This window comes from Leptinotarsa decemlineata, unplaced genomic scaffold (genome assembly GCF_025532065.1).
Source record: "Leptinotarsa decemlineata unplaced genomic scaffold, Ldec_3_MD MMD2_P_RNA_scaffold_2, whole genome shotgun sequence".
Lineage (NCBI taxonomy): Eukaryota > Metazoa > Arthropoda > Insecta > Coleoptera > Chrysomelidae > Leptinotarsa > Leptinotarsa decemlineata.
This window is the reverse complement of record NW_027412529.1, coordinates 28,499,323-28,517,227: the sequence shown is the minus strand read 5'-3', so window position 1 is coordinate 28,517,227 and position 17,905 is coordinate 28,499,323. Positions and strand designations below refer to the sequence as shown.

The 17,905-nt window shown below is 37.2% G+C and overlaps 2 protein-coding genes across 3 annotated transcripts in view; one reads left to right on the top strand and one right to left on the bottom strand.

Annotated features, from left to right (window-relative positions):
• Window positions 1–17,905, top strand: part of Oct-TyrR (Octopamine-Tyramine receptor) — a 1,115,181-nt gene that overhangs the window by 57,987 nt on the left and 1,039,289 nt on the right. The window lies entirely within an intron of this gene.
• Window positions 546–12,650, bottom strand: LOC141487446 (uncharacterized). 2 transcript variants are annotated; one of them, XM_074186527.1, is made up of 4 exons: window positions 8,643–12,650; window positions 2,802–8,582; window positions 915–2,751; window positions 546–809 (listed from the first exon to the last, which is right to left on the bottom strand). In XM_074186527.1, exon 1 carries the CDS (start codon window positions 12,648–12,650, stop codon window positions 11,544–11,546), a length of 1,107 nt encoding a protein of 368 aa, XP_074042628.1. In that variant the 3' UTR covers window positions 546–809; window positions 915–2,751; window positions 2,802–8,582; window positions 8,643–11,543. The 2 variants fall into 2 exon arrangements, with proteins under 2 accessions (XP_074042628.1, XP_074042627.1); XM_074186526.1 differs by having other exon boundaries at window positions 2,802–12,650.

Sequence of the window (17,905 nt, the reverse complement as noted above, 5' to 3'; positions counted from 1 at the left end):
CGTACCGTTACATAAACCTGAGTTATACATACCTTTCTCATTTATACTCGAAGTCCGGCGGTCACGTATTCAGCTTGTATAGGTCGAATGGGTCACTACCCATCGAAAGTACACCTCTGTTGTGTTATTGAAATTTGAGCAGCTGTCACTAGCAGCTAGAAAATTGGCTGCTTTCGTTAATTTCTATTAACGACAACTGTATATGACATTCTAGCAATCACAGACCTTGAGACAATTTTGATATTCAGGTGGGACACCTTTTATTGATTGTTTCATTCATCAATATCAATCATTCACATGTCGATATTATCAGTGCTTATACCTTGGTGTGTGCTGGAAACTTAATTGCGCGTCTCGAACTCTATTTTGATGTCGACAGTGGATGACTTCTTGGCATTGTGTTGAACCACGAGAGCTACAAGTAGTCCTTAAAGGTGTTCTCATTAACAACAAAATTGACTGGTTTTTTCGAATTATCATATTGTTGTAACGGGATAAATCGACACCTAAATTATTTATCATATAATATGGAGAATATCATCAACTCTATCATAATATTTTTTATTCACAACAAATATACATTGCAGAAGCTGTAATTCAAATTGGTAATAACACGATATCCCTCATTATTCTGTCACGACAATATTCCACTGCACTGGATGAAGGTCACAAGCACGGTGATTTGAGGTTGAATTAATGAAATTATCGATGGATATGGTCTTTCGGTCAATTAATCTCCGAATCTGCTTAGCCATCAGCCGACAAAAATCATTTGGGCTCGCTCTCTCTCCATCTCGAGAGTGGACCGTCTGAAAAAACTGAAAAGTTATGATGTAGGTTCGTTTGGGCTGGAAGACAAGTGTTCAGGAAATATTTTTTCATTCTAGTTGCAGACCATTATGAACGTTACTCACCTGTTAGCTGATGATTGTCCAGTTGTGATCCGATTCCATCGCTTTTTCGATTGTTTACTTCCGTCTCCATCTTTATTGACTGTTGACTGAGAATAGAATTCCGTTCCAAATTGGATCTCAGTCGTGATCTTCAATTAGCTGTCATGTTCAGATCACGAGAGGGTAACTCCCGTTGTTGATAGAGGGCGTGAAAAGTCTCAGTTTTATTTATTGTGTGAATTTTTCCAAGAAAGTCTTGTTAGGAAGCACTTGTTCGAAACGTCATCGAGATAATTTGTCAGAATTAGAAATGTAGTTGAGTAATTGTTGAATGATATAAATTGGACAAAATCTCTCTATTAGGGCCATATATTGACCAGTTTCCTAGGTCTAAGTTGATACGTCTGTTCTGCAGACTTATTTTGGTAAACTGCTAAGTGACCAGTAGAGAAACTCCACCCACTTGTTTCGAACGAGAAACTAATATTTTCCAATTTGTGGAAATATTTATCGATTGTTTGTGGTAATATTATTAAATTATTGTTTTTCCAATTTTCGGGTACTCCGTCAAGGTCGATTCTCAATTTATATCATTGATGTTGGAAAGTATCGGAAATCAAGCATCGTCAATACTAAAGGTGATTGGTTCGCTTGAGTCTGCTTATGGCGAATGGACCTGCGTTCCAATATTTGAACTTTTTCGAAGTAGGCTTCAAGGGAACGATTCCCCACCCACTCCTCAAGTCGGTAAGGTAGGGCGATCGACCTGCCATGATCAGGATTTCTCATGTGGAAGTTCAGCAAGAACCTTTCCAAAAATTTGTGTTTTCAATAAAACATCTCGTAGAGGAGTAATTTTCAAAGGTTCATTATAAGTGAAAAAGGTGGCCGTTGATATTTGACTAGTCGTAGGTTTTTGGTTGTTCGTGGCCCTTTCACTCTTTTTAGGATTAGTGAACTTCACGTGAGTAGAAACACGCCATTTTGGGTAAATTTTTCTGATCCATTTTCGCCTCTAGAAAAAAGTCTACTCATTTTTTTTTCATCATTCCAGAAGAATTTATGGTCAGTATAGTTCCTATTATTTCTGGAGCCATTGGAAGTCTTGACCCGATTATACCATTCGTAGATTACAATTTTTTTTGTGGAACCCGGAAGAGACTCGTCTCACCGGAACAATTTTGATCGTGTTAGTGGAAAACCCTTCTGAGCTCGACGGTATGTCTTCTTGTTTAATTTCACTTGTGTATATTGTATTGTCCATATTTCGTTTTTCTCGTGTCACATCATAACAGCTACCCTAAAGGGGCTGTTGTCAACGTTATTGTCCTTTTATTAGAAGTAATGTTCGATCGAACGTGATGAATCCTGATGGTGATCGAACACCGTTAATGGAAGTTATTGTAGTATCTTTTCTTGAAGCATAATAAAATGGAAATCAACAGTTGCGATCGATCATCAAAACTTTCATTTATTTTTATGGATGCAGGAAAACATTATTTTCTATTGCTGACAATTATTGAAATTATTTAAAAAACACCAGTGGTGTTTCTAACTCGTTTTCTGACATTGTTGCCAAGTTTTGAAAATAATCAATTATTTTCCAAAATTCGATTTATTGATTTTAATTAAATGAAAACGCAGCTTGCACTTTGTCGCATAGATACACAGGGAAAGTGATGAAACATATAATTTTTTCTCGAGAATTAAGATCATCAACTTCAACCATACTTTTTCTGTCACATAATTCAGGGAAAAAGTTATTATATTTCAAAAAGTGAATATCAGCGTCAAATTAGTTCAAATGTGATTTTTCTTTTCCCAAGGGTTTTAATTTTTACTACCTGGACTCTGAGACCTGGAAGATACTTTTTAATTTTTACGGGGATTCTGCCTGGACTCTGAGACCTGGAAGATATATTTTATTTTTACTGGGCTACTACCTGAACTCCGAGAACTGAAAGACACTTTTATTTTTTTACTTGGATACTGCTTGGACTCTGATGCTGGGACTCTGACGCTTGAAATATACGCAAGTACCTGAAAAGGATTGAATATTTTTTTTTTTATTATTTCCCTCAAGTGTAACTTACTTTTGAATATGTACAGCGGAAATTAGGTCGATATTTCACTCGTTTGGTTTCTTTAATATTGCGTCTGCGCTCTGGGCCCATAGCATATGACTTCGGATATCTTATAGAATTTTGAGGTTACGTACCTGCGACTTCACTTTCTGCTTTTTGCTTACTTTTTTTTTAATAAACACAGTTTCTGTCATAAACGTAGCTGAAGGTGCTTTCAGTAAGGTTTAAATTATTTTTTTTTTGTTATCTCACGGTTGAAACTGTGAAAATAATAATTGTTACAATAACGTTCAGCTGTCCTGTACATAAATAACCCTTAGCATTGATTTTTCCCTCAATAACTTTGATATTCTATTAGAGTAATACTCAATTACTATATAACTCCATTCAATTATATATATTTTTTTTCCTCTTATTGATTAGAAATTCAGGTTACATTGTTTGAATGATTGTTGGTATCGATAATCAATATAGGACTTATTGGATTGTGGCTTGGCAGTTTCATTTCATTTCTTTTGGTAAATTGAGGAAATGATTAGAGCGTAACTGTGGATACTTTGGCATCACAATTTACCTGGCGCCGAGAAAAAAAATTACTTCGACGAACTCACTCCTTCTCCTCTGTAGTGAATCGGTATGCCCTAACTGTCATCGTGACAGCCCACCAATTGTGGGCAGTGAAGCGGTTACATTTTTGGCGCCTAACGTGGGGCCGTCTTGGAAAAAAAAGCTAGTATACGAATAGGATATATGATGTATATTTGAGGGAAAAGTTGTTATTGTTTTTATTTCAGATTTTGTTGAGGATATACTAGTATAGGTAGTATCAGGTAATCAATAATAGTTCAAGTGGTAGTTAATACGTAGTCAAATATAAACTTTGTGATCTATAGTGTATTTTCGGATATATTTTCTTCGATGATAGAAGAAAGTGGGGACAGCCTGTCATATCCTGCACAACCATATTCTTTCGGGGAAGATGAACTGGCAGTCAAGGGAAAGTTCGATGAAATTGGACTACTACTAGGTACATTGAGTGGACTAAGATCTTCTGGCGAAGCGATGAAATTGCAAGCAAAATTGGCACATGTTCTGGGAAGAATAGAAAGAATGGATCCTGGGGAAGATTCTGTGAAAATAAACTGTAAGGCTGAATTAGTGGCAACTGCCCTAACCTTGTTAAGTGATTTCAATGAGAAATTAGATAGAGTGGATCCTCACCTAACTACGGCTGCGCATGCTCCGGCTGCCCTCAATCAGCTTCAGACAAGACTTGAGATGCTATCAAGGGAAAGTTCGATGAAATTGGACTACTACTAGGTACATTGAGTGGACTAAGATCTTCTAGCGAAGCGATGAAATTGCAAGCAAAATTGGCACATGTTCTGGGAAGAATAGAAAGAATGGATCCTGGGGAAGATTCTGTGAAAATAAACTGTAAGGCTGAATTAGTGGCAACTGCCCTAACCTTGTTAAGTGATTTCAATGAGAAATTAGATAGAGTGGATCCTCACCTAACTACGGCTGCGCATGCTCCGGCTGCCCTCAATCAGCTTCAGACAAGACTTGAGATGCTATCTTTCAATGCGAACGTCAACACAGCTGCTAGGTCTTCTACTTCCATAGATCCGGATCCCATTCTGAATACGGTAAGTAAGATGATACCGCCACATAAATGGAATCTTCAGAAATTTACGGGAGATGGCAAGGGGATTTCGATTTCTGCTTTCTTTGAAATTGTGGATGAGTTACGTTTAGCAAGAAACGTTCCTGAAGCCGTTCTCTTCGATTCCGGTATGGACCTTTTTGCAAATAGAGCCTACCAATTTTATAAAGACTGTCGTTCTCGAGTGAATAATTGGAGTGAATTAGGTTGTTCAATTACTGAAGAAGCCAAGCTGAATATTATCATTCGAAATTTACATCCTTTTTATCAGGATAGGCTGAGAGAACCATTACCGAAAGACTTGTCAGAGTTGAGGACTATTTGTCGACAGATGGAATCAAGAAGGGATATGATTAATAGTTATGTGGAACCGTCTTCTAGGAAGTCAACAATTTTGGAAAGGGATCTCGCATTTGTGGAAGCGGAAAAGAATGTAAGTGAGTTGGAAGTGGCTTCGGCACAAACGACGAGTCCTGCGAATCAATCAAGACAGATAGTATGCTACCGTTGTAGAACTCCAGGCCACAAAGCCATCGGGTGCGCTTTGCCACGAAGGTTGCAGTGTTTTGACTGTAAAAAAAAAGGTTTCACCAGGAATACTTGCCCAAGTTGTTCAAAGAAGGGAAACGCTTAAGGTCATCCTTAATTCGTCGAGGTGATAATGACCCAGAAACTTACTCGACAACATCGTTTGGACCAATTTTAAATTATATTTTAGAACATGCTGATCCGGATGAGCGCCCATATCTCAAGGTGGAAGTGATGGGTTACCAGATTCTAGGACTTTTGGATTCGGGAGCGTCTGCTATCATTTTTGGAAGTAACGGATGGGAGATTGTGAGGAAGTTGGGAATTGATTTGTATACATCAAAGAGAGTTCGATGTACCGTCGCAAACGGACAATCTTGCGAGAGTATTGGGGTTTGTCAGGTACCTTTTTATGTCCGAGGAAGGGTAAAACTAGTTGATGTTCTTGTAGTGCCAAGTGTAAACCAAAATCTTATTCTTGGTACTTATTTCTGGAGAACCATGGGAATAGTTCCAGACATGAGGCACAATGAGTGGTACTTCTCCAAAGAAGAATTCCACCTGAATCCTGTAGATCATTTGTGGGGTCAGACAATTTTGACTGAAAGGGAGGAATTGCAATTGAAGGCATTGGTAGACTGGAACAGGACTGCAATGGAAAACCGATTGGGACGTACGTCTATGTCGGAGCACGTGATAGTAACAAATTCACCACCTATCAAGCGAAGGTATTATCCAGTGTCACCCGTGATACAGAGGCAGATAGATGAGGAACTGGACACGATGTTGAAGGATGATATTATTGAGAGATCCAGTAGTGCTTGGTCTTCGCCTATTTTGCTGGTCAAGAAGAAGGATGGCAGTTATCGCTTTTGTGTTGATGACCGGAAGTTGAATGCGGTAACTGAACGGGACGGATATCCTCTTCCATACATTTCACATACTCTGGATAAGCTACGTGATGCATATTACCTGTCTTCTTTGGACATAAAATCTGCCTATTGGCAAGTACCGGTAGCGGAGTCTTCTAGGCCGTATACCGCCTTCACTGTCCCGGGATGTGGACTCTACCAATTCAAAAGAATGCCATTCGGGCTACACAATAGTCCAGCTACTTGGCAGCGACTGATAGATCGTGTATTAGGACCCGAACTGGAACCCCACGTGTTTGTCTATTTAGACGACATCGTAGTTGTGACCCAAACGTTCGAAAAACATCTTTTCATTTTAGAGGAGCTTTTTCGCCGGTTACGAGAAACAAACTCGACGGTAAGCTTCAAAAAGTGTCATATCTGTCGACCGGAGATGAAATATTTGGGGCATGATGTCGACAGAAACGGACTACACGTTGTCCCGGATAAAGTGAAGTCTATGCTTCAAATTCCCACACCCACCACGGTAAAGGACGTACGACGGTTGGTAGGAACATTTTCGTGGTACCGTGAGTTCATTCCTGAATTAGCTTCCCTGATTTCACCAATAACTGCTTTGATGAAGAAAGGCCGAAAATTTGAATGGACACCTCTTTGTGAAGAAAAATTCAGAAGAATCAAAGAATGTCTCATCGCAGCACCTGTACTCAGTTGCCCAGATTATAATTTGCCATTTTACCTGCACACTGACGCTTCTGGCTTTGGTATTGGAGCTGTACTCACTCAAGGTCAGTACAACCGAGAGAGAATGTCTGGCAGTTCTTTGGGCGATAGATAAATTGAGGCTATACTTGGATGGCGTTCCATTTACCGTTTACACAGATCACTACTCTTTTGTGTGGTTTCAGAACTTGAAGGATCTTACTAGCAGACTCGCAAGATGGGCAGTACGTCTGCAACAGTACGATTTTGTAAATAGTGCACCGCAAAGGAAAGAATAATTTCGTCCCAGACGCTCTGTTTCGCGCGGTTCCAGTAATAGAATCGGTAAAAATTGCACCGGAGGATACCCAAGATAAATGGTATCTTAGGCTCGAGGAAAAGGTGATCAGTCGTCCCATTAAATTTTCCCAATGGAGGGTTTACCAAGGTAAGCTTTATGAATATGTGAAACCGAGTATTCCCGAGCTGGATGATTCATGTGACTCGTGGAAATTGATTATTCCAAAGGAGAAGAGACAAGATATCTTGGTGAAGGCACATAATGTACCTACGTCTGGTCATATGGGTATTTTCAAAACGTATCATCGCATTGCGAACAGGCTCTACTGGCCCAAACTACGATATGATGTGTCTAGATTTGTGAGAAATTGTTCCGTTTGTGCTGCTCATAAACCAGATCTTCGAGGCCCCAATGGTCTAATGACGGCTCAACCGAGAGTATCACGACCATGGGAAATGATCTCGACTGATTTAATGGGCCCACTTCTCCGATCTCTTAAAGGCAATACGTTCATACTGGTAGTGACTGACTACTTCAGCAAGTATTCTCTAGTATTGCTACGTCCCTGCGGGTGTTGTCAAACCTGTTAGTGTAGAAGACTCTCCGGCTAACTCAATCTTCCCCAAGGAACGAACATACCTGTATCGAAATATCAATTCAGCAAATCTATCTATCATGTATGGAGATGTCAGAGTGTCCTACCTCCCCCGGTTAGGGATGGCTATATGGGAGGAAGAAATAAGTATCCCCCAAAACCCAAATAAATAGGGAAATTACCTTATTAGCTAGAAAAACAAAGATCTATTGTATGTGCGGCAAAAAGATCAAACAGGGAAAACAAAAACAAAGCGACTCAGGTGATCAGGAATCTATTTGCTACCTCTGTCAGAATTTGATGGCTTGTTATCATAAAAAAAAAGAAATTAAACGTTTCAATACTGTACACAAAACATAACCCCAGAACTTATCTCTGAAAAATAGGTTGAAACTTGAAAACTACACTATTTGTGTGTCTATACATATATACATTAATCTTGACTAGATTATCAATCTTTTTGTCTGAATTTTGAGATACTTATTCGGTATCTACGTAATTGTAAATGAATGTCTATACTATACTGAGTAGGGACTTAAAGCAATTGCTGAAAGCGTACAGTTACTCTTGGGAAAAACTAATACTATAACCCTTTCTTCATATCAACACTTTGATTGTGAATTACGCTCATAATAAACTCCAAATAGTCATATTCAACACTGCGAAGAGGTTACCTTGACAATGAATACTTAGCCTAGCATTCTGATGATACCATGCCATTGCTCTGACTTCACTTCAGCCTTCTGCTGTTTTTCCTTTCCCAGGGTGAGTAATACAATCTTTTTCTAGACGAATACCAGTACCAGCAAACAGTGGATAATACGGTTGATGAAAGAATTCCGCATCTCAAGATTGACTAACCTACTCAAGGGGACAGCCCTTAGATGAACCTCAAATCTACTTTTGATTAATAGGTTGATTCTTGCAACCAGAACAAAAATCTGTGAAACAAAAGAGAAAACTCTCATGATTGTGAAATTCATAAAACCGAATTTACTTACCTCGACAGAGTCGAGATTTTTTTTTCTATGTAGAAGATGGCCGCGTGAACTAGTTACCGGAATCAGGCATGCAAACAACCTTCCTCAATCCTGCTTCCATTGACTACTTCCAGACACAATGAACGGATTATTTCCACGAAGGGTGAAATCCCGCACCTACTAACGGACACTGACACTCTCTAGTGATATTACCCTAACGTTGGACCAGTTAAACTTTTTTTCCACCGGCGACCTATATCTTCCCCAAAGAAATCTACCCGCAACCTCAAATTCCACCTTCCGAAAGTGATCCTTTACCCTGACGTTTTTCCGTCAGTGCCTACCAAAACAACAAGACTAAAAATAAATATATTTACACTTTACAGGAATGTAATCAGCGACCAATCACAAAACCTGTTTTCTAAAACAATTCCAAATCATGCCATTTAGCCTATGATTCGATTCCTATTTATAGTATACTAAACAACCTCTTCTTACGACCAATTTCCTATCAAGAAACAACTAATTGAATATGTATTTCATCACATATGAAATAACAAATCACTCCAACAAGAGTTAGTCCGGACCTTAATTTCGAGACTACAGCGCAGTTCTGCCAGCTGATAATATTGCAATTAAAGGTACGTTCTACAAACAACACTTCTAGATGGTATCGTTTCGCGAATACCGTTCCAAAAATGACTTTGTTGAAATCACATACTAGACCAATACAAAGGATTGGTGTGTCCTGTTATGCTAGAGACAATAAATAGCATTTCGAGATTATAACCAGAAATATTTGGAGTTACGAATTTTGTAACCGTAACACTACCCCCTTCTTTAAAAGAAAATTTCGAAGAAATTTTATGAAAACCAAAGTAATATAAGCCAGCCGCTACCAAAACAATCCAATTGTGTACACAAGATTATTCTTTTCTACGCTCCTTCTTCCTATGATCAGTCTGTTCGTCCACCTGAGTTGTATCAGCCTTCAAGTCTTTTACACTCCATTTGCCCAAGGATTTTCCATGATCATTAACTAATTCATAAGTATTGATTCCTAATTTCTTTTTAATTTTGTATGGACCTGCAAATTTTTTATCTAGTTTAGCTGAATAATTTTTACCTTCATTAAATTATGAATCCATGTCAAACTACTATGATCTGTCACTACTGTGAATTCTGATAACTCTAGGTAACATCTGAGCTTCTCAATAGCCCAAATGACACATAGTAATTCTTTTTCTGTTACAGAGTATTTAATTTCGTGTTCATTTAACGTTCTGGATAAGTAACAAATTACATGAATTTTACCGTCATAATCCTGTGTAAGAACTGAACCTAAGCCATATGAACTTGCATCACAATGTAGAACAAAAGGTTCATTAAAATTAGGACAAGATAAAATTGGTGCAGTTACTAATGTATTTTTCACTTTTTCAAAAGCTAACTGACATTCTGGTGTCCATTTAAATTTAACTTTTTTCTTAGTAAGATTTGTCAAAGGGACTATTATCTCTGATAAATATGGTATAAAACGGCGATAATAAGATACCATTCCTATGAAAGAACGTACTTGTTTAGGTGTTTGTGGTGGTGTCATTTCAACCACGGCTTTAACTTTATCTGGGTCCACTGATAACCCTGACCTATTTACAATATATCCTACATATTTCAATTCACTTCTGAAAAAATTGCATTTGTCTTTATTAAGAGTTAAATTTGCCAATTTGAGTCTATGAAAAACCTCTCTCAAGATTTGAATATGAGTGGAAAAATCGGGAGTTACTATAACAAGATCATCCAGATATTTGAACACATATGGTTCTAATTCTGTTCCAAAAATTTTTTCAACCAAAAATTGAAATGTGGACGGCGCATTGGTCAAACCAAACGCAAGGCGATTAAAATGAAAGTGCCCACGACCTGGAATTGAAAAAGCTGTGTATTTCTTTCAATTTTCCGCCATCTTTACTTGCCAGTATGCTGATTTTATGTCTTAAGTTGTAAGATATTTTGCGTTACCAAGCCTATCAAGAATTGAGCTGATTAAAGGTAAAGGATAAGCCCATTTTTCTGTGACTGCATTTAATTTTCTAAAATCTACACAGAATCTATAGCATCCGTCACTTTTCGGTACCATTAAAATAGGTGAATTCCATGGACTTTCGCTTTTTTCTATAACACCCAAATCTAGCATGCGAGTTACTTCCTCGTCTATTTTTTCTTGCATTTTAGGACTGACAGGATAGTATCTTGATTTTATTGGAACACTATCAGTTTTTATTTCGTGTTTTATTATATCGGTACAACCTTCTTTATAGAATTAAAATATTCATCTATCACTGAATTAGCTTCATTCTTTTGTTCTAGAGTCAAATCATCAGCAGTTTCAATTGCATTTAATTGTCCATGACTATTATCAGCATTTCCCAAAAAACCATTCCCCTTTTCTCAAATCTGGGACTATACCCATTTTTACCCAAAAAACTGTGCCTAAAACTAGTGTATGTCTTAACTGAGGCATTATATAACACTGAAAAACATGAATTTTATCTAATAATTGAATGGGAATATTCATGAAGCCTATACATTCCACAGAAGTTCCATTCGCAACTATGCAAGTGCTGTTTGACTTTATTAATTTTAATCCAAGATTTAATAAAATATTATATCCCTTTTCTCCAATGAATATTTTATTTGCACCGGAATCCAATAAACCATTCATTTTAATTCCATAAATTGATACGGTCACATAAAGACATTCATTATTATTTGCTTGTGATATTAAATATGACAATACAGGTTTACTATAATTATTAAACAACTCAAGTTCTGCTTTAGAATAATAGTCATTGTTTTCATTATTTGAGACCGAATTACTTTTATCTGAAACACAATCAAGGTCTATAATCGGTTTCTCTATTCGTTTTCCGTACGACGGGTACAATATCGAGCAATGTGGTTTTTACCTTGACACCTAAAGCATATTATTTCTTGATTGCCAGATCTACCACCCAAACTATAGTTTCTGTTTTGTTGTTGTTCAGAATTATGAGAAAATTTCCTTTGATTATCCCTATTTCTGTTATCTTGATAATTACTTTGTAGATATCCACCTCTAGGTCTATAATTATTATAGTTAGTTACTCTATACCGATCTGAATTCGAATTATCTCCATACGAATCTCTATCCCTTCTACTCAAATATCTATCCCTTGAAAAATCTCTATTCCTTTCTCCCGAACTATTTCTATATCTATCTCCTGAAAAGTTTCTACTTCCCGAAAAATTCCTATACCTATCACCTGAATAATTTCTGTTATCGATACTATTTCTATTTACAAAACCAAAATTACGATTTTCTAATGAATCTCTCCTATCATTAGAACTGTCTCTAAAATTACCCCTATAACTATCTCTATTACCCGAAAGATTCCTAACTCTGTCCTCAGTTTTTTCATACCCCGTATTTACACTATTGACCCAATGTTTGTGTTTATTTAATGTTCTACTACGACTTTCGTGTCTGCCTATTTTCCTGTAATTTCCTCCCTCTGAGCTACCTACACTGTTCCTAGAATCAACACTACTATCCCTATCTTTATAATTTCCACTATTTATATTGTCGTTACTGCTATTCCTTAGTTTTCTTTCCCGTTCAGCTGTAGTGTCACACTCTGTATCACTTGACAACTTATCGTGGTTTTTGAGAATAGGCTTTTTGTTTTTCTTAAATGAAACTGATTTTGTGAATTCCATAAAGTCTAGTTTCTTCTTAACACTTTTTTCTTCTTGATGAGATAAATCAATTTCTACTGTATGTTTACTTGAAGAGGGGGGAGTAAATTCTAACATATTTTTCCTGTTATCCTCAATTCTACGGCATAGCTGAATTAAATGTTCAATAGAATGTATATCAACAAAAGCCAATTGATTCTGATAAAAAGGTAAAATATTTTTTTTAATGATTTTCAATTTTATTATCTCCTCTACAGTTACAGTTAGCCTGCCAAATAAGTTATCCATATATGCTACATATATTGCAATACTTTCCCTATCACCCTGTGTTCTAGATTTTATTTGTTCCCATATTTTTTCATTATAGTCTCTAGGTAAAAATTCTTCTCTAAAAACATCACATAAGGTATTCCAATCATTAATCTTACTTTTCAGAGACCTGTAATATATTAAAGCCAAACAGGAGTGGAAGTATTTTGTTTCCCACCCTGTACTAGACTAGTTTGAAATATAACATCTACAGGATTTTCTTCCTTCTTTAAGTCATCCTTGAAATTAATATGTTTTTTCTCAAATTCATCCAAACATTCCAGTGTTAATGACAATAATTTTGAACGTTCTTCAATCTCAACCGAAATAGTTGAAGAAATATTTTCAACTCTCCCTAACACATGAGCAAGTCGAGCTCGTAGTTTTTTAACCAGAGAATGCGTAACATTTTCAGTTAAAGCTTGTTTTATTTCAATAATTTTTACTGCATAAATGTCTAGTTCATTTCTTGCTTCATAATTGTATGTTAATTTGAAACTATGGCCTTCATTTTCTAATTCTATCAGCTGTCGAAGTTTAGCAATAAGTTCTTTAACAGTACCCTGAGGGTTAGCACCCCTAATACTTATTTCATACTCTAGCTCTTCTTTATTGAGCCTATCAGGTATTATTTTAACTAGTGCCATTACTTATTATTGGGAAAACGGATATGATATTTCAAGACTCTGCAAAATGGTCTCAATTGTGTACCATTTAAATTTGAGGTAATAATCCTAAATTAACATTAACGAGTTCAGTTTTGATTAAAAGATGAAATTATGAGTTCAGTTACGTGTGGGCGCCAAAAATATGCTACGTCCCTGCGGGTGTTGTCAAACCTGTTAGTGTAGAAGACTCTCCGGCTAACTCAATCTTCCCCAAGGAACGAACATACCTGTATCGAAATATCAATTCAGCAAATCTATCTATCATGTATGGAGATGTCAGAGTGTCCTACCTCCCCCGGTTAGGGATGGCTATATGGGAGGAAGAAATAAGTATCCCCCAAAACCCAAATAAATAGGGAAATTACCTTATTAGCTAGAAAAACAAAGATCTATTGTATGTGCGGCAAAAAGATCAAACAGGGAAAACAAAAACAAAGCGACTCAGGTGATCAGGAATCTATTTGCTACCTCTGTCAGAATTTGATGGCTTGTTATCATAAAAAAAAAATAATTAAACGTTTTAATACTGTACACAAAACATAACCCCAGAACTTATCTCTGAAAAATAGGTTGAAACTTGAAAACTACTCTATTTGTGTGTCTATACATATATACATTAATCTTGACTAGATTATCAATCTATTTGTCTGAATTTTGAGATACTTATTCGGTATCTACGTAATTGTAAATGAATGTCTATACTATACTGAGTAGGGACTTAAAGCAATTGCTGAAAGCGTACAGTTACTCTTGGGAAAAACTAATATTATAACCCTTTCTTCATATCAACACTTTGATTGTGAATTACGCTCATAATAAACTCCAAATAGTCATATTCAACACTGCGAAGAGGTTACCTTGACAATGAATACTTAGCCTAGCATTCTGATGATACCATGCCATTGCTCTGACTTCACTTCAGCCTTCTGCTGTTTTTCCTTCCCCAGAGTGAGTAATACAATCTTTTTCTAGACGAATACCAGTACCAGCAAACAGTGGATAATACGGTTGATGAAAGAATTCCGCATCTCAAGATTGACTAACCTACTCAAGGGACAGCCCTTAGATGAACCTCAAATCTACTTTTGATTAATAGGTTGATTCTTACAACCAGAACAAAAATCTGTGAAACAAAAGAGAAAACTCTCATGATTGTGAAATTCATGAAACCGAATTTACTTACCTCGACAGAGTCGAGATTTTTTTTCTATGTAGAAGATGGCCACGTGAACTAGTTACCGGAATCAGGCATGCAAACAACCTTCCTCAATCCTGCTTCCATTGACTACTTCCAGACACAATGAACGGATTATTTCCACGAAGGGTGAAATCCCGCACCTACTAACGGACACTGACACTCTCTAGTGATATTACCCTAACGTTGACCCTGACGTTTTTCCGTCAGTGCCTACCAAAACAACAAGACTAAAAATAAATATATTTACACTTTACAGGAATGTAATCAGCGACCAATCACAAAACCTGTTTTCTAAAACAATTCCAAATCATGCCATTTAGCCTATGATTCGATTCCTATTTATAGTATACTAAACAACCTCTTCTTACGACCAATTTCCTATCAAGAAACAACTAATTGAATATGTATTTCATCACATATGAAATAACAAATCACTCTAACAAGAGTTAGTCCGGACCTTAATTTCGAGACTACAGCGCAGTTCTGCCCGCTGATAATATTGCAATTAAAAGTACGTTCTACAAACAACACTTCTAGATGGTATCGTTTCGCGAATACCGTTCCAAAAATGACTTTGTTGAAATCACATACTAGACCAATACAAAGGATTGGTGTGTCCTGTTATGCTAGAGACAATAAATAGCATTTCGAGATTATAACCAGAAATATTTGGAGTTACGAATTTTGTAACCGTAACAGTATTTGCCCTGAGAACTTCGACGGCAGATGCGGTGGCAAAGAAAATAGAAGAGGAAGTATTTTTGGTGTATGGTACCCCTCGACTATTATTATGCGACAACGGACCACAGTACCGATCAAAACTGCTCCAAAAATTAGCAGCTGAATATAAAGTGAACATCAGATATAACGTGAACTATCATCCGCAGGCCAATCTGACGGAAAGGGTGAATCGAACTTTGAAGTCGATGCTTGCCATGTTTGTCTCAACTAACCATCGTACATGGGATGTCAGCTTGCCAAAGATAGGTTGTGCATTGAGGACGGCAAGACACGAATCGACCAACTACTCACCATACTTCATTAATTTCGGACGTTCTATCGTTCTGTGTGGTGAGGACTTCGAGAAGAAAGACCTCTTTATTGAAGATGATGTGGAAGCAAGTTTATCCCGGCCCGAAGGATTCAAGAAATTATTTTTTGAGGTGAGACAAAGACTGGACATGGTGGCAAAACATAGCGCCGCGACGTACAACCTTAGAAGACGACACGAGCAGTTCTGGCCAAATCAACCTGTATGGCGCAAAAATTGTGTTTTTTCTGATGCTGCTAAGTTTCATACGGCGAAGTTAGCACCAAAATACGTAGGACCGTTTTACGTGAAGAGAAGAGTTTCGCCATGGACCTATGAATTACAGGATGAAGATGGAAACTTTGAAGGCGTATGGAACGTGAAAGATTTGAAGTCAGGAGGTTCCGCTAGCGCGGATGAAAATTTACCTCGCTAAATTTTCTTCGAGTAAAGGGGGCATTTGTAACGGGATAAATCGACACCTAACTTATTCATCATATAATATGGAGAATATCATCAACTCTATCATAATATTTTTTATTCACAACAAATATATATTGCAGATGCTGTAATTCAAATTGATAATAACACGATATCCCTCATTATTCTGTCACGACAATATTCCACTGCACTGGATGAAGATCACAAGCACGGTGATTTGAGGTTGAATTATTGAAATTATCGATGGATATGGTCTTTCGGTCAGTTAATCTCCGAATCTGCTTAGCCATCAGCCGACAAAAATCATTTGGGCTCGCTCTCTCTCCATCTCGAGAGTGTACCGTCTGAAAAAAATGAAAAGTTATGATGTAGGTTCGTTTGGGCTGAAAGACAAGTGTTCAGGAAATATTTTTTCATTCTAGTTGCAGACCATTATGAACGTTACTCACCTGTTAGCTGATGATTGTCCAGTTGTGATCCGATTCCATCGCTTTTTTGATTGTTTACTTTGGTATCCATCTTTGTTGACTGTAGAATTCCGTTCCAGATTGGATCTCAGTCGTGCTGTCATGTCCAGATCACGAGAGGTTAACTCCCGTTGTTCATAGAGGGCGTGAAAAGTCTCAGTTCTATTTATTGTGGGAATTTTTCCAGGAAAGTCTTGTTAGAAAGCACTTGTTCGAAACGTTATCGAGATAATTTGTCAGAATTAGAAATGTAGTAGAGTAATTGTTGAATGATATAAATTGGACGAGATTTCCCTATTAGGGCCATCTATTGACCAGTTTCCTAGGTCTAAGTTGATACGTCTGTTCTGCAGACTTATTTTGGTAAACTGCTAAGTGACCAGTAGAGAACCTCCACCCACTTGTTTCGAACGAGAAACTAATATTTTCCAATTTGTGGAAATATTTATCGATTGTTTGTGGTAATATTATTAAATTATTGTTTTTCCAATTTTCGGGTATTCCATCAAGGTCGATTCTCAATTTATGTCATTGATGTTGGAAAGTATCGGAAATCAAGCATCGTCAATGCTAAAGGTGATTGGTTCGCTTGAGTCTGCTCATGGCGAATGGACCTGCGTTCCAATATTTGAACTTTTTCAAAGTAGGCTTCAAGGGAACGATTCCCCACCCACTCCTCAAGTCGGTAAGGTAGGGCGATCGACCTGCCATGATCAGGATTTCTCATGTGGAAGTTCAGCAAGAACCTTTCCAAAAATTTGTGTTTTTGATAAAACATCTCGTAGAGGAGTGATTTTCAAAGGTTCATTATAAGTGAAAAAGGTGGCCGTTGATATTTTACTAGTCGTTGGTTTTTGGTTGTTCGTGGCCCTTTCACTCTTTTTAGGATTAGTGAACTTCACGTGAGTAGAAACACGCCATTTTGGGTAAATTTTTCTGATCAATTTCCGCCTCTAGAAAAAAGTCTACTTATTTTTTTTTTCATCATTCCAGAAGAATTTATGGTCAGTATAGTTGCTATTATTTCTGGAGCCATTGGAAGTCTTGACCCGATTATACCATTCGTAGATTACAATTTTTTTTGTGGAACCCGGAAGAGACTCGTCTCACCGGAACAATTTTAATCGTGTTAGTGGAAAACCCTTCTGAGCTCGAAGGTATGTCTTCTTGTATAATTTCACTTGTGTATATTGTATTGTCCATATTTCGTTTTTCTCGTGTCACATCACAACAGCTACCCTAAAGGGGCTGTTGTCAACGTTATTGTCCTTTTATTAGAAGTAATGTTCGATCGAACGTGATGAATCCTGATGGTGATTGAACACCGTTAATAGAAGTTATTGTAGTATCTTTTCTTGAAGCATAATGAAATGGAAATCAACAGGTGCGATCGATCATTAAAACTTTTATTTATTTTTATGGATGCAGGA

What these genes read in the sequence shown, in the direction of transcription:
- LOC141487446 (XM_074186526.1), bottom strand. Translation starts at nt 12,650, where the DNA reads ATGGATAACTTATTTGGCAGGCTAACTGTAACTGTAGAGGAGATAATA.